The sequence below is a fragment of the Capricornis sumatraensis genome, chromosome 13 (genome assembly GCF_032405125.1).
Source record: "Capricornis sumatraensis isolate serow.1 chromosome 13, serow.2, whole genome shotgun sequence".
In the NCBI taxonomy this organism is placed as follows: domain Eukaryota; kingdom Metazoa; phylum Chordata; class Mammalia; order Artiodactyla; family Bovidae; genus Capricornis; species Capricornis sumatraensis.
The window spans coordinates 85,619,768-85,645,562 of record NC_091081.1 but is presented as its reverse complement, the minus strand read 5'-3'; the positions used below and the strand labels follow the sequence as shown (position 1 = coordinate 85,645,562).

The following is a 25,795-nucleotide window of genomic DNA, read 5'->3' as shown; positions in this document are numbered from 1 at the left end:
GTGACTCATTTCAAGCTGTCCCCTGGGGAAGCAAATATGCCCAGGAAACGAGCAGTAAAAGTCAATCTTGAACAGAAAACTTCATTCCTTAATCAGAGATGCAGGTCAGATGGAAGAATGGGTGAAGAACAAGGGGAAACCGAACAAAACCGAAAACTGTGTGGTGTGGAAAGGAATACATTGCCTGGAGCTGATGACTGGGTAAGACAAGTGGTTGCAAAGCCTGTTTTCTCTTTGGAAAGACCTCCTGAGTTCAGTACCGCCACTGGATGGCTGGGATGGATCGTTTCAGCTCGCCAAGTGCGTGTTCGGTGCTCATCAGTGTGCCAGGGGGCAGCACCCCTCACCCCAACCCAGGCTGGCCGTCCCTGTCCGACAAAAGGAGGCTTCAGGGATTCCATTTGTAAATAGATGGACAGAATCAGATGCTGTTTCAGGGCTCACACTGAGATACTGCTAAGACAGTCGTAAAGAACTGTCGGACATGGTTCCCTGCCCTCAGGGAGCTTACAGTCTAGACGGGAACTAGCTGAAAGCCCGTGCTGTGCCAGGACAGTGACCGTGTAAGCTTGTTTATCTTTTTTTTTTTTTTTAAAGAACACTGAATCAGTGGGCTGAGCCCAGGGTGCATGGGGCTTCTGAGCCACATGAAGAGTGGCCCAGCAAGTGGTGAGCACTGTAGGAGGTTAAGGCAGGGTTCTCCCTGCGCTTGCTCCCTTCCTTTGTCTCAGGTCCCTGTCAGGGACCCTGCCAATGCACCTCTCCTCCAGATGCAGCGCTTAAGCTAAGATTAACAGGATATCAATGCAAACCGAGCTGCTGCGAAGCTTTTTACCATAAAGCATCTTCCCATTTCTAAAAAAAAAAAGGAAAGAAAGAAACCTGCAGCTTAAAACTTAAGCTATTCCATTAATTCCCCAGGGGTAAGTCTCTGTGACTTATTTCATCAACCTGAAAATTCAACTCATAACAAATGAAGAGTAAAAAGTTTAATTCCGTAAGAACAGAAGAATTTCGGCCTTTTTAAAGAGAGCACTCTATCAACCCAAGTAGGAATTGTCACATGTAGTTTTATCAAAATTTGCTTGTACTACATGAGAGCTTTATCATTGAATGACAATTCGAAACACACCAGAGATACAGTTCCATGAAACGACCAATGATTACAGAATGCTGAAAATATTGTTGCTAATTCTTCCTTTTCTCTATGTTCTGTGTCTGTGGGATGGGTGTGGGGAAGATGAAAAGCTGGGCATCCACCCCAGGGAGCCTGGAGATAAGCCCATTCTTTTAATGCACAAATTTTGTTAATGTGCCTAACTATAAAGATTAGGTTTGCCTGCATATGACAGAAAACCCTAAATAATACTGGCTTAGGTAAGACAGATGTTTATTCTTTCTTCTGTCAGGAGGCAATCTGACTATTATGAAGTGCAAGAGCTCCAAAAGTCACTGGATAACTGGACTTCTCATTCTTTGGTACTTCACTTTCTTGCCTGTGTCTTCCATTGGGAGATTACCTCATAGCCCAACATGGCTGCTGCAACCTCAGCCTTCTCATCTGAGTTCCAGGCTGCAGCAAAGGAAGGAAGGACAAGAGATCTGCCCTCCCCAACTGAATGCCACGCAACACTTCTCTGCCGCTGGCCATAACTTACTCAACAGGCCCACACCAAAGCTGCAGTGGTGGCTGTGAATCTTGTTTTGCTTCTGAGGGCAGTTTCCTGAACAAAATAACAGCTTAGTCACTGAGAAAGAGGGATAATGGATGCTTCCAGCATCTGGCAGCCCCTGCCTCAGTGTGTGGGTGGACACATGGAGACTGCCCTCATGCTGGCAGGAGACACACCGTCACATGGTGTCTCTGTCTGCATGCTCGCACCTGTCCCTCCTGGGTCAGCCCTGCCTACTCTCAGTCCTCTCTTCTTTCCTGGTCCTGGAAACCTCTCAAGCCAATGCTCCCTGCTCGGTCTTGAGTCCAGTCTCCCTTTCCCCTCCTGTAGTTTCCACGTGACTTTTGTTCCTTCTCTTCCTCTCTGTCCTGGGACTCCTGGAGCGGGTTACCATTGCCCTCCCCCAGGGGCTCTTCCCGACCCAGGGGACTGCAGCCATGCCTCTTGCGTCTCTTCCACTGACAGGCGGGCTCTTCGCCACCAGTGTGGCCTGGGAAGCCCTGCAGGTTTGCTGCTCACGTTCAAAGCCTTTACTCAGGCTCTTCCTCACCCTAGACAGTGCTTTTCCCATCTGCCCAGCGTTTGAAGTTGAGGTGAAACATTTTACAGTCTTCTCTCGTATCTAAAGCCAGGCTCCAACAGCATTCTGCCTGCGTTACTTGCAACCTCATACAAGCTGTCCCCTGAACCTGACTGCAGTCTACTTGAGGACAGGAGCTTTGTCCCAGTTTCTCCTCCCCCACTTCCTCCTTCCCCCTTCCCTTCCTCTCTCTCTCTCTCTCTTTTTTTTTTTTTTTTTTACCATTTCCAGTACTAAATATAGTGCCCTTTTCCCGGAGGTGAACCATTTGCTCCATGAATAAACAAATGGTAATCAAAAGAAGGGAAGTCGAGGGCATGACCAGGTGGTGTGCTGCCTGTGCAGGTGAACAAAGGGAATTTTCCTTTGCTCTCCATTAAAAGGACAAAGGGTCACTGGCCAAAGAATAGGAAGGCTTACCCTCCTGCCAAGCCTGGAGATCACACAATTTTTCCCTTGAAGCCAGTGTAATGGCAGGAGAATCAGAGACGTGTTTGCGTGTTTTTCCTGCCCACTCTCCGTGTCCAAGAACGGTCGTGGCCGCCTGAAAAATGGAGGTGCTATTAAAATGAAGAAGGGAGTGTCCATGTGCAGACAGATTAAAGACACTCCCACAGGTGGGAGAAAACAAGACGGAGCCACTGGTATTTACTAATCACTCTGAACTCATTGACTTTTGCTTTGTCATCTCTCAGTAAGGTTATTTTAACTTGAAAGTCAAAAATCTAAATTAGGCTCAGAAATAAGCAGAAAAGACTTTCAATCTGGGCTGCGCACAAGAGGATTGAAATATTAAATCAGGAGTGGATCTAGTATCTGAGATTAGAAATCCAAACTTGAAAAGCCCCGTTTATCCTCTGACCCACAAGACCCAGAGGCTGAATGTGGGCTTGTAAACAACAAATGCTGGGACCCATGGGTGGAGGCAGGTCAGAGGAAGCCGAGCTGTGTCTCCGCTTCTGATGGGAGTCACTCAGACCCCCTCTATCTGAACGCTCCCTTCTATATCCTAGTATCCGGGACCGGGGCTCAGAACATCCGGGTTTAGTTTGCAGCTTACGCGCTACAGGACATCTGGTCCTTTCTCACTCCCCTTTACACACCGCAGGAGCTGTGTGCACAAATTCCCTGCAGCTAGTGCTTCCGTGTGCCCCTTGGGCTACTGGAGAAATGCATTGAGACCTTCCACCGGAAACCATCAATTCCACAATTCCTCAGAAATAGTAGTATCCAAGATGATGGGGTGGGGGCCGGGGAGGAATGATTCATTAACTACTGGCTATAGCTTTCTTCAGTAAAACACAGAGATGTCACTTTGCTGACAAAGGTCCATATAGTTAAAGCCATGGTTTTTCCAGTAGTCACATATGGATGTGAGAGTTGGACCATAAAGAAAGCTGAGTATGAAAGAATTGATGCTTTTGAACTGTGGTGTTGGAGAAGACTATTGAGAGTCCTTTGGACTGCAAGGAGATCAAATCAGTCCATTCTAAAGGAAATCAACCCTGAATATTCAATGGAAGGACTGATGCTGAAGCTGAAGCTCCAATACTTTGGCCACCTGATGCGAAGAGCCAACTCATTGAAAAAGACTCTGATGTTGCGAATGATTGAGGGCAGGAAGAGAAGGGGACGACAGAGGACGAGATGGTTGGATGCATATGACTCAATGGACATGAGTTTGAGCAGATTCCGGGAGGTGGTGAAGGACAGGGAAGCCTGGAGTGCTGCAGTCCATGGGGTTGCAAAGAGACACAACTTAGTGTCTGAACAACAGCAGCCTTCCTAGGTCTTTGCCCACCAGGCTGACTCGAATACATACATAACGTAAAAATTCTGTGCTTGCTCTGCAAACACAGCTTCAGGAGGAGTCTACTTAGGTCCTTTCCAACTATCTGGCCTCCACAAAGAGATTTCAGGGCTGACGTCATTCTCCCATCTGGGTGGGCCAAACCAGGCTGTGTAAAAGAGCGGGCCTCAGGGGAAAACAGGACGCTGGTCTGCCTGCTCCTCCAGACAGGTGTCGGCAGTGATTTCAGAGATAGAGAGTTCCAGGTTAGCACACAGGATGAGAGACTAGGGTAACTTCATCTAATGAAGATTAAGAAAGGGGAAAAAGCCACAAGCTCAGCTCTGCAAGATGTATGATGCGACAGCACGGCGTCGACGAGAAAGCCGGGCAGTTCGGCTCTACTTCCAACCAGCTGTACCCTGGACAAACACTGCCGTCTCTCTGAGCTCTAGTTTCTCGATGTATAAAAAGGCAAACCTCAGGCCGCCTTCTTGTTTGTGAGATTGAATGAAGTGATGGAGGTAAGGGTAGGCACCCCCGAGACGGCTGCAGGGTTAGTGACTGCAGAGGGTGACTGTAGGTGCCCAGCTGTTTCCACCGGGAATGAAAACTGGGCAGAAAGAAACTGACAGATTCTCCGGAGAGGTTTCAATCGGACACAGAAACAGTCTCCTCATGGTGACAAACTCAGGAGGCTGGGCTTCCTCTGCAACCACCCCTAACACAGAGGCCCCTCGCCTGGGTCAGTCCAGTGTGGTGTTTTCAGGGCAGTGGGGACTGGTTGGCCTCCCAGGGGACAACGCATCTCTGCACCCAGGACCAGACGTTGGGAACCTGATGTTTTAAGTCACACTCTCTCTGCTTTGTGCTCAGACTGGGTGGCAATGTAAGTAACCAGGAAGGGACATCTGACAAAAGAAATACCTGCCAGGGAGGCAGCATTGGAGAGAAGCTCTGCGGCTGGCTGACCACTCCTGAGTCTTGCGTTCCCTTGCTCAAAGCAGGGAAAGTGGGTACTTTGGGGTTCTGCCTTCTCACACATGTTCAGCGAGGGTGCTGCTCCAGGGAGCGCATGCCACCGTTTCTGCATTGAATTATCTCACTGCCAGGAGACCAGAGCACTGAAGATCTGGGAAGGACTAGCCACCACCACCCTAACTTCAATTTTAAACCCAGAGCTCACGAAGCACTGGTCAAGTGTGGGTGGCAGCTGCTGGTTTGGGAACATCCAGACACCTACTGAAGCACTCTCCTGCTTTTTAGTGCTGAGGGAGTGACCTTAAAAGTGTTTGCTGCGAAAAGGAAGGCAGCGACTTGAATGACTATCCTTCATCCTGGAGGCTCGAGGCAAAAATCGTCTGTAATGTGTGAGGAGGTAGGAGAACCAACTTGTTGAGGAGTCTTATGTAAGTTCGAGTGATGCTGCCTCATTGCAGGATTCAAAGCCAAAAGTAAAGAGGGGAAGCCTACCTATGGCACCAGGAGAACAGCCGAGGTTTGGCTTCTAAAGGGTTTATGGCATTTTTAACACCCAGGTCTTCTCCAGTCTTGTCCTGGAGGAGAAACGATTGTGACCTCAGATGCCATTCTGAGGAGCGATTGTTTTGGGTAAATTCCAAAACCTATCTGTTACTCTTGAAATATTTTATTGGTTCATAAATGCAATAGATATTTAGAATTGTAAAGAAATTTGATATAATCTAGACCAATCTCCAAATTTAATTTTTAAGATAACTCCCCCCCCCAATTATATAGTTCATTATGGAAGAAATGGTAAACAAAGAGAAGGATTAAAAAACAATGATCTTTTATACTCTCTCTTCCAAGAAATAGCCAGCAGTGGGCTTCCCTAGTGGCACAGTGGATGGGAATCTGCTTGCCAATGGAGGGGACACGGCTTCGATCCCTGATCTGGGAAGATCTCACGTGCTTCGGAGTAACTCAGCCCGAGTGCCACAACTACTGAGCCTGTGCCCCAGAGCCCGGGAGCTGCAACTGCTGAAGCCCATGCGCCCTAAAGCCCATCCTCTGCCACACGAGAAGCCGCTGCAGTGAGAAGCCCTCACACCACAATCAGATAGCAGCCTGCACTCCCTGCAACTAGAGAAGTCTGCACACAGCCCCAGCACTGCCAAAAATAAATTAAAAAACAAACAAATAAACAGAAGCCCTTTCCCAAAAAAAAGAGCCATCATTGCAGTTTAAGTACAGGATCTTCCGTGTGTGTGCACGTATGCACGTGTGTCCGATTCTTTGTGACCCTGTGGACTGGAGCCCTTCAGGTTCCTCTGTCCATGGGATTCTCCAGGCAAGAATACTGGAGCAGGTTGCTGTGCCCTCCTCCAGGGGACCTTCCCAACCCAAGGATCGAACCCAGGTCTCTTATGTCTCCTGCATTGGCAGGCGGGTTCTTTACTGCTAGAGTCGCCTGGGAAGCCTCTAAACACACGTATTAACACACAGCTAAGATTATATTATACATCTTTTTTGCATCTTAATTTTTAACTTTTTTTCTGGATGATTTTATCATGTCTCTAAAAAGTTTTCACTCTAAATTGCAACCTAATATTCCATCATAGGAATGAAGCAATTTATTTAGCTATTTCCATACTCATGGACATTTTACTTATTTCTAGTTGTTTGCTATTGCTAAAAACAATTTTGAAAGATCTAGTTACTTCCGCCTACTTCCATCTTTATTTCCTTAAGTTTAATTGCTAGATTTAAAAACAATTAGTTTGAGTTTATGAATGGTTCAAAATCCAGTTGGCAGACCAATCTCTGTGTGAGGGATGAGGAACTGAAGTCAAGAAGTCTCGAGTCTTCTGCAGATTGCACAGTTCATCCCTGCCGAAGCGTTTCCTGAACCCAGTAGAGCTCTCAAACCTGAGTCTCAGGATCCAGTAAAAGTGACGGAAGCAAGAAACTGTATTAATCAATGCAAACTGCCTTCTTTTTCCAGGGAAAAGCTCCGTGGGAGTGTTTACATGCGCTCAGATTGTGTGTGTGTGTGTGTGTGTGTGTGTGTGTGTGTGTACACTAATAAAAATCATTCAATGACCTGGGTCAAAGAGGCTTTCTCTGGGGGAAAATTTCTATTTACCCTGATGCCACAGCATCAGTTTCTGCAATTAAAATAACCGTGGTTGAAAAAAATCCAGCTATCTGTATTGTACTTTTGGTAACTCCCATTGAGAGAACCGCATGTGAAGTGAAGGCTGGCTTATTTAGGCTGAGGGGGCAGGAAACTCTTCAGCTGACCAAGGTAGGGTAACGGCAAATTTCCACTGCTGGCTTCGAATTTTAGACCTTAAAAGGCAATTTGCAAGTTTTAAGTATATACCAAGAGGCACAAGGTCTTGCTCTAAAACAATAACTGTAGCTGAATAAAACGTAGAAGCTGAGAGCTTCCTGGAATTATAGTGGAAGATTTCTGTGTTTAGAAGACACTTCTGTAATTTGCATTTTTACTGGGGCTCTTCCTGAGAAGACCAAGGACAAACAGGGTCCTTGGTCCATTAACTTTGTGTGTCAAGTCCATGGCCTTCTAACATGTCTTGGTATAAAAATAAACCCACAGCAGAGTCTGTGACTGAAACTACCCCCAATCCTGCTCTTAGAGGGCAGGGCTGGTGCTTCCACACTTGGGCCAACTGAGCTCAGCCTTCAGTGAGGGGCTCTGACCCATGGGCTTATATATACCAAGGAAGAAATAGTTCTTAAATCTGCAAACCCTTCTTTCTCCTCTTTTCACTCCTTCCAAATACTTCCATTGACTTTTCCCTGCCTGGCTAGCTGTAGCCGACCAGTACGGACTTAGAAATTATGAGAACTGGAGGGGGGAGTTCATTTCCAGATTAATTTTGGGCCCTTTTGCCCTTGCGAAAAACTATAATCTTTTGTTATTACTGAAACATCATTGGGAATAAGGCAAGAGCCTGTCCTTTAGAGCAGACAGGCCAAGGGTAGAGCCCCACCTTCAGCACTGTGTGAACCTGGCTAACTAAGGAACCTCTCTGAGCCTCAGTCTCATCTGCAAACTGGGAACAGCAACCATAACTCCTTCATCTGGTGGCGAAGATAAAACGAACCAGAGCAGACGCACACACTCTGGCGCTCCCTAAACACCCAGTAGGTGTTACTTTTAGCCTGGTCATGGCGGTTGTTCCCCCTTGGAAATCCCTCCCTTTGACATTTTTCTATTATCTTGACCACTGGGTAGTAAGCTTGTTTCTATTTCCTCACACTTCCTCCTCAATATTACATTATTGTTACCATTTCTTCAGTAATACACTTCCCACCGAATAGATTCTTAACGTAGCCAACATGCTCTCCTCTGCTTGCAAAATTATGATTGAACCTGAATTTTTGATCTTTTGAAATATAAAAAGCAAATTAAGCCAACTTAATTATACAACGAGCTGACCCAAAAGTCTTTATGCCCTTGTTTCACAGAAAAGCAAGTCTAATCATTTCTGAGACTCTTGTATACAGTGTAATGCCAGATGACATCCTTTCACGTTTACAGTTCGCTGGAGGAGTCGACGGTGAGGAGCTCTAGTATAAAGCAGACTTCCAGGTTAGGGTAGGCCACAGATGGAAGGGAATGGGGGGAGTAAGAGCGGAGGAAAGGAGGAAAGGTCTAAGTCGTAAAAGAAGCAGGAACTGGACCTCCCACCCTCAGGGGAGCTCACAGAAGAGTCTTGTGCTGGTTAGGGAAAGGGGGCCCCAGGTCGGGTGTTTGGGGCAGAGAGTCGGTGAGTTTGGGCACTCGGTGCAAGGTGGGTGGAGAACAGAGACACACACACACGTGGAGGAGGCCGCATGTTCAAGGGGCATGTGGTCTGATGCAAGGCTCCTCTCCAGTTATCACGTACGAGAAGCACAGCTGGAGTCGGAGATGAGGGAACCCGACGGCGGCAGCCATGTTGAACGACACAGCACGCCTTCTCCCTGAGTGACGTGTGAGGCGCATCCCGACACCGCTGGCAGGAGAGGATTCTGGGTCATCGCCAAGAATGGAGCATCACCCTCTAGTGGCGCGTGGAGGCAACTGCAGGGACATGACCTTTCCGGTAGACACTCAGCAGAAAGCCAAGAAGAACTAAAAGAGCCCTTTTGCTGAGGGTGAAAGAGGAGAGGGGGGAAAAGGCTGTCTTAAAACTCAGCTTTCAGAAAACTAAGATCGTGGCATCCGGTCCCATCATTTCATGGCAAATAGATGAAGAAAAAATGGAAACAGCAGCAGATTCTATCTTTTTTCTTGGGCTCCAAAATCACGGTAGAACGTGACTGTAGCCACGAAACTAAAAGATGCTCGCTCCTTGGAAGAAAAGCTATGACAAACCTAGACAAAGTATTAGAAAGCAGAGGCACCACTTTGTTGACAAAGGTCTGTATAGTCAAAGCTATGGTTTTTCCAAATCTGTTTGTCCAGATGTGAGAGTTGGACCATAAAGAAGGTTGAGGGCCCAAGAATTGGTGTTTTCAAATTGTGGTGCTGGAGAAGACTTTTGAGAGCCCTTTGGATGGCGAGGAGATCAAACCAGTCAATCCGAAAGGAAATCAATCCTGACCACTCTTTGGAAGAACTAAGGCTGAGATTGAAGCTCCAATACTTTGGGCACCTGATGGGAAGAGCTGGCTGATTGGAAAAGACCCTGATGCTGGGAAAGATTAAGGGCAGGAGGAGAAGGGGGCAACAGAGGATGAGATGGTTGGATGGCATCACTGACTCAATGGACATGAGTTTGCGAAAACTCAGGGAGATAGTGAAGGACAGGGAAGCCTGGTGTGCTGCAGGGTTGCAAAGAGTAGGGCACGACTTAGTGACTGAACAACAAAGGGGTGTGGGAACTTCTTCCCTGGGGTTCACAAATGCAGCCATCTCTGCATCACTTCATCTTATCTAGGCTTGACACGCCCACTTCCTTTTCTCCTCTAGACGAGAGTCACGATCATTAAACGGGGACTTGTGCACAGTAGTTGGTTTTTATTATAGTGCTGGCTAGGAGGCAGGGTATCCTGATCATCAGTAATTTTATTAAATAAAAATGTTTGATTAGAAGTAACTTTTCATTCATAATCAATACTGATTCAAATTTTGTTTTCTTCATGTTATGCGGTCAAAAGAAGGCTCAGCAGAGGAGCCAGTAAAAAACGAGTAGCTAAGAACAAAATTCGGGCTAGCTAGAGCCCTATAGGTGGCACAATGGCAAAGAATCTGCCTACCAGTGTAGGAAACAGAGGTTCCATCCCTGGGTCGGGAAGATGCGCTGGGGCAGAAAATGACAACCCACTCCAGTGTTCTTGCCTGGGAAATCCCACGGACAGAGGAGCCTGGTGGGCTACAGCCCAAGGGATCGCAAACAGTTGTACTGGACTGGGCACAAAGCACGCATCTCTCTACCCTTCTGGATTTCAAAAGACAGAGGAAACAACCACATATACCATTGAATTGTATCAGCTTTAGTTCTGGCCTCATTTACTCAAATACCATAATCCTTTGCAATTGGCAAAATCTGTACATTAACTTTCAAACTGCAAGTTTATCCATATTTTGTGCTAGAATATGATAGCCATAACCTCCAGTGCTCCGCCAAAAGTTAAAAAGGGAGATACAGTCATGAATATTTAACACTTCAAAAATTCTCATTTAAGAATACTCAGTGTAGGTGATCAGAGAACATAGCTTACCGGAATGAAAGTTTAGAACTTGAAAAGGTTTTGTTTGTGCTTTTGGTAAAGGAGATCTTCCTTTTCATTATACTAAACACCTAGTCAGTCTAAGAGGTATATTATGATAAGGAATTATAGCTGGGCCAAAAGAAGGTAGCATTTTCAATTAATTGTAAAAATCTCTATAGCTTGAGGATTTTGTTGTTGCTGTTTAAATTAGAATAAGGGTTGTGCTGGTGGTAGAGAATCCATCTGCCAATGCAGGAGACACAGAGACTTGGGTTCCACCTCTGGGTCAGAAAGATCCCCTGGAGAAGGAAAAGGCAACCCTCTCCAGTATTCTTGCCTCGGAAATCCTACGACAGAGGAGCCTGGCAGACTATACAGTCCATGGGGCCGCAAAGAGCCCAGCACGACTGAGCAACTGAACACACACACAGGCACACACACACAGGGGTTAAAGCAGAATCCACTCCGTGCTCTGACAAATGTCTATTGAATGCACACTCTGCTTCCTGTAGGATACTCCCACACCTGTGATTCGGAATTTGCCCTGCAGTTATGTGGCGGGATAAGCCATAGGCAGAAAACAGTTAAGGTCAGTTTCAAAGACAGTGTACAGACGACTCCTAACATAAAATCAAATGATTAAGCGAATGCCACAGTAAAAAATGCTGTGGGGGGCAACACTGGAAAGAGTGGCTGCCACAATTTTACAGCTTTAATAATGATGATATCATCAGCGACAGTGACGAAGGTTCATGTCTCATTTAACAGTTTATGAGTCACATAGAGTGTCAAAAGCAGCTTCAGGGAGATGGTGGGGTTGGTTTATAAAGGAAGTGGGACTTTAAAACCTCCTGAAACATTAAATTTCAGAGCTTTGAGCAGAATCAAGGTACAGAAGGCTCTCCCTTGGATTTATGGCAAACTGTAATTTATGTGAAAGTGAAGGGGTTAGTCGCCCAGTCATTTCCAACTCTTTGTGACTCCATGGACTATAGCCCGCCAGGCTCCTTTGTCCATGGGATTTCCTAAGCCAGAATACTGGAGTGGGTTGCCATTTCCTTCTCCAGGGGATCTTCCCAACCCAGGATCGAACCCGTGTCTCCTGCTTGCCAGGTAGATTCTTTACCACTGAACCACCAGGAGAGAGGTTATTCATTAATAACAGTTACAAATCTGGTAGGAACTCAGCATAGTTATAAAGTACTTTTCATTTGTAAAAGAATGTTACATTTCATTATTCGTATGTGTTCCCAAATAGAGAAACTTGGAGGAAGACCCAGAAGGATAATACAGACTGGGCTAGGAGCCTGAGTTTAAGCCAGAACCCTTTGGTGCTTATCTGAGTCCATCAAGATTTATAGGGTTTCCAAACTACAAAAAGGGTTCATTGAATATAGCAAATTTTCTCTAAGTATTCATAAAATCTAGCCATAATAATGGCAAAGCATAATAAGCCTAGGTTTATTCTGTGGAAAAGGTAGAACATTTGAATGGACATAACTATGCTTCACAGGCTAACGGAAGCAAAAGTGTTTGGGCTATACAGACATTTCAGCTCTCCTTTGGCACTGAGGGATTATTAGCCCCAAATGGCATCATTATCCAAGTTGTCACAGTGATCCATATTCTGCTTATGAGAGGCTATCATTCCAACTGCTGGGAAATATTTTCAGAACTTTATTCAGATGAAGAAGCATGGAGATTTTTTAACATGAATATGAGCTATTGACCATCCCTTTCTTTTGGATCTCTTGAAATCCAGGAGGAGATATTATGGTGGACTAGGTGTGCTACAAAATAGCATCTAATACAATAAAAAAAGAATATTGCCTCAGATACACAATTTTATCTGATTTTGTACTCACTCACATACTATATAGTAATAAGTAGACTATGCTTAATCCAAAATGGAATATTTTACAGTGACATGCTTGGTAAACGTATCCCCTATCAGCACAGATGGCATAAAAATGTTTAGTGGTTCTTTTTTTCAGGCTTCATGTCATGCTGTGGGAAGATACGGCTGAAATAAATACATTTTATTTTGTTTTGTGACATTTTTCCATATGATTTAATTATAGGGAGAATGGTGCACAGAGAGCGTCACAATTAAGTGGGATCCATTATATGCTTAAGAGCGAATTCAAGTCTTTTGTTGAGCACATTTTGGGGAAATAAATTGTGCATGCCATGTAAATAATATGACATTTGGTTGCAGTCAATTTGGTTTATGCATTTTGCCCAAAGGAACAGGTGATTCAAAGTTTAATTTGCCCCTCGTCTACTTATCCTAATAACTTGGCACAGTAAGCAGTTCTTGGGATATCAATACTCAATTAACAAAACAGTTCTTTCGCTGCTGCTAAAACAAAGAGTTGATTCTCATCTACATTTTTTTGGCTGATGGAGTGCAGGGCAGATGAGAGGAACAAAAGAGAGAGGAGAGCGGGGAAGAGGGCAGTCCAGTGGCGCCCCTGCAGACAGAGAGGAAACGAGCACAGACTCGCTGGCACGTGCCAGGCTGATGGCACTGCCCAGGAAGCCCGATCCATCCCCCTGAGGCCCAGGAATCCAGGCTTCTGTGTGACTTGGTAGAGTGCATCTGTCTCATATTAAAGTTGTGTTTGCATGTAATTAAGGGGTCGCATCGGAGAACCCCGGGGTCAGAGGAAGCCTGATGGACTACAGTATATGGGGTCACAAAGTGCTGGAGACGACTGAGCAACGAGCACGGCACAACCACCACCAGCAAACCCAGTGAAAACGTCCAGTGAGAAGAGCCGCGCGATATCTGAGTGATGGTGTGTTTTCAGTACCCTCTGCATTCAGTGACCTGGTCAGAGCAGTCAGTGTGCTGCAGAGGGGCTGAGACCTCTGTTCAGCCGTCTTCTCTGCCATTCTCACCTCTGCGGCCCTACGTGGCGGTCCCTGACCTCTCACCTGAACCACAGCAGCTGTCTCTGAAATGCGGTTTCTCTCCCCAGTTTTCCCCCCGGTTTCCACCCCTCCTCCCGCCATGCTGCTGCACCTCCTTCCCCCAGGGACCGCTCTGCAGGCTTGGGGGCCAGTGGTGCAGGCTTGAACGGGACTTCTCCCCTTCATCCCGCAGCCTGGGCGCCCTGGACCTCCATCCTCATCCTCATCGCTGCAGGATCACGGGAAGGGGGTATATTCATCTGATCCCCCTGCTACAGAACTGCCCCCTTGAGGTCCAGGCCGTGTCCTCTCCAGCAGTGAGTCCTTAGTTCCTCCAGGGGACAGTAACCATGTGGTGGGGGAGGGCAGGGCGGGGGGGGGGGGGGGCGGGGTTTGAGCGAATGGATCCCTTCCTGTCAACATTTCTTCACTGAATTCTGGGCTGAAACCAACCTCCTAGGCCCGGTGTCCACTCGGTTCTCCCGAGGCTTCTCTGCAAGGCGTCCCCACGGCCCCCGCTCCCTCCATTTCTCAGCTTCCTTCCTGCTCTGCGCTCTGGGCAGTTTCCCGAACAGGTGCCCTTTTTTGCGCTGTCCCTCTGCTAGGACGTATTTAATGCTCATCTCAGAAAACTGTCAGTCCTCTTGAAGAACTTTTTTTTTTTTTTCAGCAGATGCTTCAAGACTCACATCTAGAATTAATTGAGCCATCCTCCTTAGCATCGTATTTGTAAGTGCATAACGCTTCTCACACCTTTTGCGTTTCGGCCCCTGGGGATAGGGTCTGGATCTTTTTGCTTTTTTTTTTTTTTAACCCTCATAGAACCTAGCATACATACAAGTCACGTAGAAGATGATTAACACATGCTTTTGGTGGCAAACTGCTAAGACCACAGCAGCCAGGACCTTGATTAGCACCTAACAGTTTCCACCCATCCATCCCTCCATCTCCCCTTTCATCACTTCAGCTTGCATTATCTTGTCAAATCACCACAGCTGATCTACAAGGACTGAGGCAACATCTAGAATGGCCCAGTGACTTGTGGAAGGCCACTCAGCTGACAGGAACACTGGCATTTAAACCTCGGTTTCGGCCTCTAAGCTGGTGGCCCATCTAGGTCACTAATGGTTTAAATAAAGGGTTACAGGGTCCTCACTTGAGTCTAAGGTCCAAAACCAGTGCCCCAGTAGACGAGAGGTGGAAGAAATTTGAGTACTTTAATATTTGTTACTTTTGCATCTGTGTGCTCAGTCATGTCCAGCTCTTTGTGACCCCAAGGACTGTAGCCCGCCCGGCTCCTCTGCCCATGGGATTCTCCAGGCAAGGAGAATACAGGAGTGGGTAGCCACTCCCTTCTCCAGGGGAATCTTTCTGACCCAGGGATTGAACCCGTGTGTCCTGTGGCTCCTGCACTGCAGGTGGATTCTTCACTACTGAGCCACCTGGGAAGCCCACTTTTTACTCTTAGAGTTCTGGAATCCAGCTCCCAGGGTTCCTGCTGTAATGAAAGATTTCAATAGACTGTAGGGTAGCCCTGCTTCCTTTCTGGTAACCCAGGTAAGCAGTGAGTGGGAGGCCCCCCTGCCATCCATCACTCCAGAGTCCATGGAGTATGAATTGGATGTGGAAGCTGGGCCAGAAGTCATGGCTGAGCCTTGTCCAGACCTGGGGGAAAACCCCCATCTGGGCAAGGTGGGTCCCCCTGGGCCTTAGCTTAATAGCCCAGCACTTGGGCAGAGGCTGGGAAGGCTATAGTGGCTGATTCAAAAGAGATTCTCTTGTTGGATAAGCAGGAAAGAAGGAGATTGGCACAGATTAAATGGAAGCTGAAAAGACTGTTTATCATGAACACATGTGGATTCAGATATTTGGAAGAATTTGAGGAGAATTAGGGTTATTGCAGAATGAGTGAAAATAGAAACAAACAAGTTCTGTTTTTTTATTTGAAACTCAACTTTTATCTTCCAGTTACCCTCTCTCACTATGGCCTTAAAATTTTCAGAAACTAAGTGTGTTTTTTTGTGTCTTTTTTTGTTAGATTCTTTTGTTTAAATGTGGAACTTTGTAGGATTTCTTGATTATTCATGAGAACAGGAAAAACATTAAATGAAAATCTGAAATAATGTCTATTTAAGCAATTTCTGTTTATCTGAGAAAGACTGTTATTTGATCCACGAGAATTTTAAAAAATAAATCACAATATCTATTTACCTCTAAAACACAGTATTAATAGGCTTAAAATTAAAATCCACATCTATAAATTCTGTTTCCCTTTGAAAATTCATCTTTGCAATTACTTGCTTTGTATTGTACCTTAGTTATTGTACAATATAAATTATTACTCCACACCAGAAGGAATTTAGGCTGAAGGTCTAAATCTATTCTGCTATAAACTCTCTTATAGATTTTAATATTTAATATGATACTTAAACTTTTAAAACTATTCATAGATACTTTCTAAATTGATAAAAATACAATTACAAAGTTAGATGCAAGAATAAAATCATACAAGAGTATGGACAATAATATTTTCATGCTATTAACATTCTCAGCATTTAAATCTAGCACAGTAGAGCTGAAGAAAAAGCAGCTGGACCATTCCGGAGCTGTGGAGATGGTTGCAAGTCTGCAGGTGGGCACTGCCAGGCCACCTTTTGGTCTGTGTGCAAGGGAAGGATCCAGTTATTTCTACAGAAGAAGGTCAGGTCCCTCTGCTCTGGTCTCTCCCTGCTGGGGTTACTGACGCCCTCCCCCGCCTGGCAGGGGTGTACTACTTTCCCGGTGGAACTTGGTTAGAACAGGATGTGCGTTAGCAAGCCAAGCAGTTCAGAGCCGAGTTGGCCTTGCGTGGGGTCCGTGGCGCGTCCTAAGGCAGGCCTGGTTACCCAGGCCCTCGGAAGCCTCCAGGCCCTGCTGGGCTGATCGGGGCGCCGTAGCCGGCTCTCTGCCCCCGTCGCTTTGCTGTTACTCCGTTTGCATGGTTAGTCTTGGACTGGCTCCCGTCAGCTCTGCGTCTGCAGCTGTCCTGCTGTCAGAGCATATGGAGCACGAGAGGAAGAGACGCACAGGAACTAAATAAAAGGTGAGAAGAGTGTGTCCTGAATGACGTGACTCAGGCTGACCGGAGGCATCTGAGGGGGACAGGAGGCACTGCAGACAAGTGGGAGTCATGCTCAGACTCAGCGCAAACTTCCCGTGTGATGTCAGTGCTCAGCCAAGACTGAGAACAACGGTCCAGCCTCAGGCAGGGCCAGGGGTCACCTCTGCAGACCGCCGCCTGCCCAGACCTAGCTCTCCTGGCCATCCTAGCTGGAATGAGCCCAGCAAGCCGGCCGGTTACTCCCAGCCTCTCCTGCAGCAGGGTCCAGGCTTTAGAGGCTCCAGCAGAGCCCAGACTCAAGGTCACCAGAGGGATGTTTACAGCAGGTGGAGCTGAGCTTCTCTCCTAACGAACTGTATGTCGTCTTTCTGGGCAAAGCCTCTCTGCTGGGAACATACATCCAGCCTGTTCCACTCGAAAGATCTAGACTTATTTAACAATTTTGTGCAAATTCATTTGCAGAGATATCACTATTATGGCCAGACCCAACACGTGTCTGCACTTTTAATCCCTTTCTGAAACCTAAATGAGAAACCCCTGGATTCTGAGCGGTCCGTGCAGCTTTAAGAAATTGCTGTTGGGTGCTGTCACATAAGCCATACGTCCAGGAGCCTCAGAAGAAACTCCCTCCCAACCCAGGGATTAGAGAGTGCCCCAAAGCAAAACCCAAAACTAAGAAGCTGTGCACCATGACAAACAACCTCTTAGACTTCTAGAGGACTGCAGGGGTCAAGCCTGATATCTAGTGAAATGAAACCTGCACTATTTTTAAGAATAGGTTTTTCAATGTATTGACACCAGTGCACAGAAATACACGCACACACACAAAATACAAGCTATAGCGTCGCTCTTTATAACAAGCGACTTGACATAACCTTATTGCCCATCATAAAAGAACTGGTATATATAGATGTAAGGGTTTCCCTAGTGGCTCAGACGGTAAAGAATCTGCCTGCCATGCAGGAGACCTGGGTTTGATCCCTGGGTCAGTCCCCTGGAGAAGGGAACAGCAACCCACTCCAGTGTTCTTGCCTGGAGAATTCCATGGACAGAGGAACCTGGCAGGCCACAGTCCATGCGCTTGCAAAGAGCCAGACACGACTGAGTGACTAACACGTTCACTGTCACGGGGCCAAGAGCAGGAATTGGGTCAGCCTTTGAATAAGTGAGCACATTTAAATGTCTTGCTATAAAGTGTTATGCAAGGCAGTCTTGCGTTAAATAGAAACACAAAATAAAACAAAAAGGAGAAGCAAGAAACAATACGGCCACTTCCTGAAAACTTGAAAAATGAATACTCTGAACGGGACTTTCATCAAGAAGATTGCTCATACGGCATGTCTGGGGGAATAAAAAGATTTGCTTCACTGACGGAGAAGATCCAAACTCAAGAGTAGTGACAGGTCAGGTAGAGCCAGAAAAGTCAGAACTGAATTCTGGGGAATCTGAAGCCCAGGCCTCTCGATACTTCAAAAGCTGACGGGCCAGGCGCCCCTGGTGCCGGCGACAGGTGTGGAGACTGCAAGGAGCAGAGCGCCTTCTGCTGGAGCGGGCGCCAGAAGCCGCTTCCCACCCGTGAGCGTCCTGGGTCCTCCACTTCCTCGCTGCGCCCCGGGGGCGAGTGAGGGCTCTGGGCTTCAGCTGCCTCATTCCCCCCAAGAAGATGCTTCTGAGGAAATCAGATCATGGTGAGCAGGAACCTAACAGAATGGCAAAGGTATTAAAAGCTCAATATGATCTTTGAGGGGGGAAGAAGACATGTAGGAAGTGTAGTGGGAACTGCTCCAGGAAGAGAGGGTTTTGTTCCCTTAAGCACACTGAAGGGGGAAATTAAGCTGAGTACATACATTCTTCTCAGCAAGTTTCAGGTTCAGTAGTTCTAAATTGGGGTTGGAAAACTGGAAAGAAAATTGAGTTGTGGGGGCAAAATCACTGCTTAACTTAATTACTAAAATCCCGCACTTTCCTATCATGATGTCAATACTGTGCACGCTGCAATTCAGGCTCCTGTAAAACAGCTATTTTGTTAAAATTTAGGACAAAAGGTATGCCATTTATTAATGCATCAGTATATTTTAGTGAGTACAATGCATGAAAAGGAAAAAAGTAATTATTCACCTACAGGTCAGCCCTCCATTATTTTAAGTCTTGGGGACTTGCAGAGCTCTGCATGAAAAGTAATACAAATATATCTGAGTTAACTCTGTGGTAAATTAAATATCCTGGATATTAAGTACAGGACTTGACAAGACTTCTTGAGGTACAGAAAGGATGCCGAATAGGGAACATTATTATTTAGTCTGTGGTGACAGCTTTGAGGTAGATAGATTTTTGCTACTCACAGATGTATTTTCAGTATCATTTCCTGATTATTAAAATGGCTGTGGCTGTTCAGTAGCTAAGTCGTGTCCAACTCTGCAACCCCATGGACTGCAGCATGCCAGGCCTCTGTGTCCCTCACCACCTCTTGGAATTCACCCAAGTTCATGTCCATTGAATCGCTGACGCCATCTAACCATCTTATCCTCTGCTGCCGCCTTCTCCTTTTGCCTTCAATCTTTCCCAGCATCAGAGTCTTTACCAATGAATCAACTGTTCATATCAGGAGGTCAAAGTATTGGAGCTTCAGCTTTAGCATCAGTCCTTCTGATGAGTATTCAGGGTATTTCCTTTAGGATTGACTAGCTTGATCATCTTGCAGCCCAAGGGACTCTCAAGAGTCTTCTCCAGCACCACAGTTTGAAAGCATCAACTCTTCCGTGCTCAGCCTTCTTTATGGTCCATCTCTCACATCCATACATGACTACTGGAAAGACCATAGCTTTGACTAGATGGACCTTTGTTAGCAAAGTGATGTCTTTGCTTTTTAATACGCTGTCTAGGTTGGTCACAGCTTTCCTTCCAAGAAGCAAGCGCCTTCTAATTTCATGGCTGTAGTCACCATCCACAGTGATTTTGGAGCCCAAGAAGAGAAAATCTGTCACTGCTTCCACTTTCTTCCCCTATTATTTGCTGTGAAGTGAAGGGACCGGGTGCCATAGCTGTAGAATCTTTATGAAGTCTCCTGGAAGCACTCTCTCTGTCCAAATGAAGAAATCGCATCAAACTACGGTGTCCACAGAACAGAAGAGATGGCAGTGAAACCATTCCTTGGACATGACAGAGGACCAATGATACTGAGTAATTCCTTTGGTTTTGGTTCTCTTAATCTACTGATGGTTCTTCGACACATAGAAAAAAAATTAAGACAAAAATGAATTCACCTATGGTTGAGCAACACCGGCAGGAGAAAGCCAAACTCCACGAGAGAAGAGAAGAGGGCTGAGTGGGGTGGTTGTTTCCTGCGGGAGGAGGTGAGGGGGACACAGTAGTGGAAACCCGGAAGGGAGAGGGGGCGAGTCTGGCAGTGGAAACTGTGGGATTGCCAGCTCTGGACTTCAGGGAGCGTTAGGAGATTGCTGGAGGTGTCCCTTCAGGACTCCGTGGCCAAAGGGACCCGAGAGTGTTCAACACTATTATTTTTCAGAAGAAGAGGCTAGAAAAGATGAGCATTTTGATCAAGGTTATGTTGGCCTTGTAAGAGTAAATAAGAGACTATGTGGAAAGAACTTGGCAGAATGCTTGTTATAATTAAATATTACTACTGGATGTGGTAGCTGGGCTTCCCTAGTGGCTCAGATGGTAAAGAATCTGCCTGCAATGCAGGAGACCTGGGTTTGATCCCTGGGTCCAGAAGATCCGCTGGAGCAGGGCATAGCTACCTGCTCCAGTATTCTTGCCTGGAGAATCCCATGGACAGAGGATCCTGATGGACTACAGTCCATGGGGTCGCAAAAAGTCAGACACAGCTGGGTGACTGACTAACACTTCAGTGCAATTATAATTGCTATTGTTCAGTCGCTTAGTCGTGTCTGACTCTGACCCCATGGACTGCAGCACACCAGGCTTCCCTGTCCTTCACTACGTCCCAGAGTTCACTAAAACTCATGTCCATCGAGTTGGTGATGCCATCCAACCACCTCATCCTCTGTCGCCCCCTTCTCCTCCTGCCTTCAATCTTTCCCAGCATCAGGGTCTTTTCCAGTGAGTCAGCTCTTTGCATTAGGTGGCCAAAGCAATGATAGTAAGGGTAAAGTGATCTTTCCTTTTGAGCCCCCCCCAAATTTCCTTCATTTTAGCTAAAAAGAATAATGCCATTTTTAAACCCTGACCCGGGGCTGGACATGCACGACATTCAAATCCTTTAAGAGTGTTATATCACATGACCCTCACAACAACCATATGCAATGACTGAACAAGCTCAGAGAAGTTGGCTGAGTTGCCTGAGGTCACACAGCCAGCAAGCCATCATCTGTGAGTGGACCAGTTTTCTATTACTTCAAAGTCCATGCTCTTGACATTCAGAGCAGCTTAATCTCAATGGAATGTTCTGCCTCCAAGCCATATAACAGTCTACTTAGGAAGGATGAGGACAGGAATTCTTAGGCAGACCCACAGTTTGATACAGGACCAAAACGGGTAACTGGGTTACTCTGCTGTGATATCAGAGTTTCCAAAACAAAAGAAGGCATGTTAGTTTGAGAAGCAAACTTAAGTCAGATTCTGAAAGCTTCAGCACCACAAAGCTGCTCCTGCTGTGGGGTGAAGGGGTGCCTGGCCCGTGGGGTTTGCAATATTATTCCCTGGTCATATGTAATTCAAAATTGCGTATTTAAGTCACCTTCGGATTGTGATGTATTATAGAAGCAGCTCGATTCAGGGTTATATTTTACCATTACCTCTTCTCATTTAAAAATAATTTAAAACACAAATTTAAAAGTTGTCACTGCCAGAGTTTAATTCTGAACGACAGCCCGGCTGGCTGCACCTTTCAGTGATACGTGTCCTACAGTAATTTCCAAGCCTGACTTCCCTCTCCTAGGTTTTATTGCTCTTGGCTATTTGCATAAAAATGGAATCTTTGATCTTTAAGGGTTCATCAGCTCAAATGGCTCATTCCCCATCCTAAGACACAAGTAATGACGGGAGAAAGGAGTTTAGTGGTTCAGCGCAACCAGGCATGCACAAGCAGATTCCTGAAACTCCTCTCTCCCTCCTCCACCTCAACATGGCTGCCTTTGCTGTAATTCTCCGCTCAAGTTGCTCTCAGTGTCTCCCTAGCTCCAACATGAATTGAGGTGGCCACTCCCTGCAGGTACAGGTCTAAGCACAGTCAGCAGTCTCATTCTACCAGAGGCAGAAAAACACAGGATGCATTCCAACGTGGGCTCCTCCACTTCCTGGAGGACTTGGGAGAATTCCTCTACCTCTCAGAGCTTTGGTTTCTCCTCCATGAAATGAAGGGTGTTAGTGTTACCACCTCCCACCATCATATGCTCAGAACCTCAGTTGTGTCTGACTCTTTGTGACCCCATGGACCACAGTACGCCCAGCCTCCCTGTGCATCACCAACTCCTAGAGTTTACCCAAACTCATGTCCATTGAGTCGGTGATGCCATCCAACCTTCTCATCCTCTGTCGTCCCCTTCTCCTCCTGCCTTCAATCTTTCCCAGCATCAGGGTCTTTTCAAATGAGTCAGCTCTTCGCATCAGGTCGCCAAAGTATTGGAGTTTCAGCTTCAACATCAGTCCATCAGTTTACCAGTATTAATTCTCAAGTGATGAGTAAATTATAACCCATTTATTTCTGGTCTAATGACAATTTCCATAAAGTTATTCACCACTCAGGAAGGGCTGACTGAATGCACAGTATGGGGAGCAGAACCAAGGGATGATGGAATCCTCAAAGAGAGCGCTTGTGGTTTTGCTTAATTTACCGGGGGCACACTTAAGTGAAAAATTAGTTTCCTTTTTTAAACTGTGAGAGGTGACTATGTACGTTCTAACCCACTGGGTAACTACTCTCATACTAAGCTGGGAACAAGTGTGAGCCCCATGTGTTGACACCCTTTAACGCATCCATGCGCTCCTTCAGCTAGCATCTAGAACAGAGTGTGTAGCTCTCCAGGCCGGAATCCTGAAGCGCGTAGCCGTACCCTTCTCCAGGGGATCTGCCCAACCCAGGGATCGGACCGGGGTCTCCCACATTGCAGGCGGGTTCTTTGCCAGCTGAGCCACCACGGAAGCCGTGAGGCTGAGACAAGTCAGGCCCCTTCTCCGGCCTCCAGGGGCTTGCCGTCCAGTGTGTGTGTGTGGTGGGGGTGGGGTCCACAGGTGCACGGCTACGACTAGGAGCAAGAGGAAGTGCCCATGGGGGGCGTGTGTACCACCCCCTCAGGCGGCAGGTTTGGGAAGCTCTGAGGAAGCTGGAAGAGTGGAAGGGGAGCAAAGAGCAAAGGCGCTGAGCACACAACACCCAGGGGCGGCTTCGTGAATGTAAGCGCTCCTTGACTCACCCTCTGTTCCTGGGACAGAGGACGGGTTAAATGCCCAGCAAGAAAGGGTGCGTCTTATCCTACTGCAGTAGTTAGCAACTGTAAGCCGGGGAAGAGACGCGCCTTAGGAGGATCACTCCCGAGCCACTGAGCTGTAAGAGAATGACTTGGAGCTGTTTTAGGCCACTAACTTTCCCAATTTATTACAGCAGCAGTTGAAAATGAACGCAGTTGTTCTGGAAGAGGACCAAGGAAGAGAGATCCCCTGAACTAAGGTCGTAGTGATGGAGAGGAAGAGCTTCGCCGGACACGGGATGCTAAGGAGATAGCACCGGTAGGATTCGGTGATTATGTGGGCTAGAGGTGATGGTTTAGAGACAGAAAGGGCCTGGAGTCTTCCAGGTTTATCTGCTCAGTAGGTAGATGGAGAGGGCATGTCGGAGGAGGAGCAGGACTCAGGAAGATGAGGGACCAGCTTTGGATATTTTAAATTTGGAGTGTCTTTGAGACTTTCGGGAGGACAAACAGACAAGACAGGTACTGTGATAACTGGATGGTGACTGAGGAGAAAGTTCAGAACTTTCACGGTGAAGTCATGAAAAAGGGGGAGAGAGGCTGCGTGAGCCGAGATCCAAAGGGGAAACCACGGCAGCTCTCAGATGCGAGAAATGTGGCCAAGCGAGGGTGTCCGTACAGTGTAAGGAGCGCGTCATCAGGCGGGTCCTGAAGAGGGGCTCTGTGACCGTCTCAGGGGCACCAGGGGCAGCGCCTACAGAAAGCAGTAACCCTCTGAGTCCAGAAGGACCACTTGGAGAAAAGGGCAGAGAGCCTCCCACGGAGAGGGGACTGTGTAGGAAAAAGCACACAGCTGACAAGCCCTAAACTGGCACAGCTGTACACGGAGAACTGAGGGCGAGATGAGAGGATGCTCTCAGACAGAACGGCGGGTGGAATCCTCGGCCACGTCACGTTCAGGCGTAGACCGGATAGAGCCAGACAGAAAGTCAGAGAGAATTTCTGAACTGGGCTCGGGATTCAGAGTCAGGCGAGTGGGTTTATAGCAGTATTGAAAATGAGTTTTTAAAGGTACGGATCAGAGATTTTTAAAATTAACTTTCTAATTTCTGACACCTAAATTAGTACGTCAAGGCTGTATATTGTCACCCTACTTATTTAACTTGTCTGCAGGCTACATCATGCGAAATGCTGGGCTGGATGAAGCACAAGCTGGAGTCAAGATTGCCGGGAGAAATATCAATAGCCTCAGATACACAGATGACACCTCCCTTATGGCAGAAAGCAAAGAGGAACTAAAGAGCCTCTTGATGAAAGTGAAACAGGAGAGTGAGAAAGTTGGCTTGAAACTCAACATTCAAAAAACGAAGATCATGGCATCCAGTCCCATCACTTCATGGCAAATAGATGGGAAACAGTGGAAAAAGTGACCGACTATTTTCTTGGGCTCCAAAATCACTGCAGATGGTGACTGCAGCCATGAAATTAAAAAACGCTTACTCCTTGAAAGAAAAGCTATGACCAACCTAAATAGCATATTAAAAAGCAGAGATATTACTTTGCCAACAAAGGTCCATCTAGTCAAAGCTATGGTTTTTCCAGTCATCACGTATGGATGTGAGAGTTGGACCATAAAGAAAGCTGAGCACCAAAGAATTGATGTTTTTGAACTGTGGTGTTGGAGAAGACTCTTCAGAGTCCCTTGGACTGCAAGGAGATCCAACCAGTCCATCCTAAAGCAGATCAGTCCTGGGTGTTCATCGGAAGGACTGATGCTGAAGCTGAAGCTCCAATAGTTTGGCCACCTGATGCGAAGAGCTGACTCATTGGAAAAGACTCTGATGCTGGGAAAGATTGAAGGTGGGAGGAGAAGGGGATGACAGAGGATGAGATGGTTGGATGGCATCACCAACTATATGAACATGAGTTTGGATAAGCTCCAGGAGCCAGTGATGGACAGGGAGGCCTGGTGTGCTGCAGTCCATGGGGTCGCAAAGAGTTGGACATGACTGAGCGACTGAACTGAACTGGAAATAGCTTCCAGATAACTTTCCTATTGCATGGCTCTGATTATGACACGGCATTCAAAACGTTTCTGTGGATTACACGAAGGTCAATATCCCCTTGAATCTGCGCATCCTCTTTATAATCAGCGGACTTCGGCCTCTCATTGCTCTTAAACACCTAAGACACACCCCCATCTCCAGGTGAGTTTCCTTAGCCCACCATACTTTCCATTCCCCATTCTTTCTCTATTCAAACTTGACTTGCTCTTCGAAGCACAGTTCAAATGCCACATCCCTCAGAAAGTGTCTCCTGGTTCCCGAGTGGGAATTATTCCCCTGCCTCACCGCCTCCCCCCCTTTTGGGGATCCCCCTCTGGCCCTTACTCATGTTACGATTTGTTTTATATGGCTTGTCTTTTCATCACTGGCCAAATTGGTAGCTTTCTAGCACAGGGCATGATTCCTGGGCGAAGGAAGCAGAAACAGCTCTGTGAAAGGCGTGGGGTGAGCCTTTTATCCCAGGTCGGGTACTCTCTGAGACTTCTGAGCAGGGACGTCACAGGAGGAAACAGGGGGCTCCACCAGCTGGCTGGGAGTCTTTTGTAGAACACAGATGAAGGGAAAAATAGTGAAACAGTAAAACGGGGGGTAC

General features: G+C 46.8%; 1 protein-coding gene across 2 annotated transcripts in view; it reads right to left on the bottom strand.

The window, feature by feature from the left end:
* PACRG (parkin coregulated) overlaps nt 1–25,795 on the bottom strand; it is a 535,154-nt gene that overhangs the window by 134,544 nt on the left and 374,815 nt on the right. Inside the window, exon 6 of one of the 2 annotated variants that reach the window (XM_068985431.1) lies at nt 5,149–5,184. The exons of the other annotated variant lie outside the window; for it this stretch is intronic. Within the exon in view, the coding sequence (XP_068841532.1) occupies nt 5,149–5,184 (36 nt within the window). The remainder of the gene's footprint in view (nt 1–5,148; nt 5,185–25,795) is intronic. 2 annotated transcript variants of the gene reach the window in all.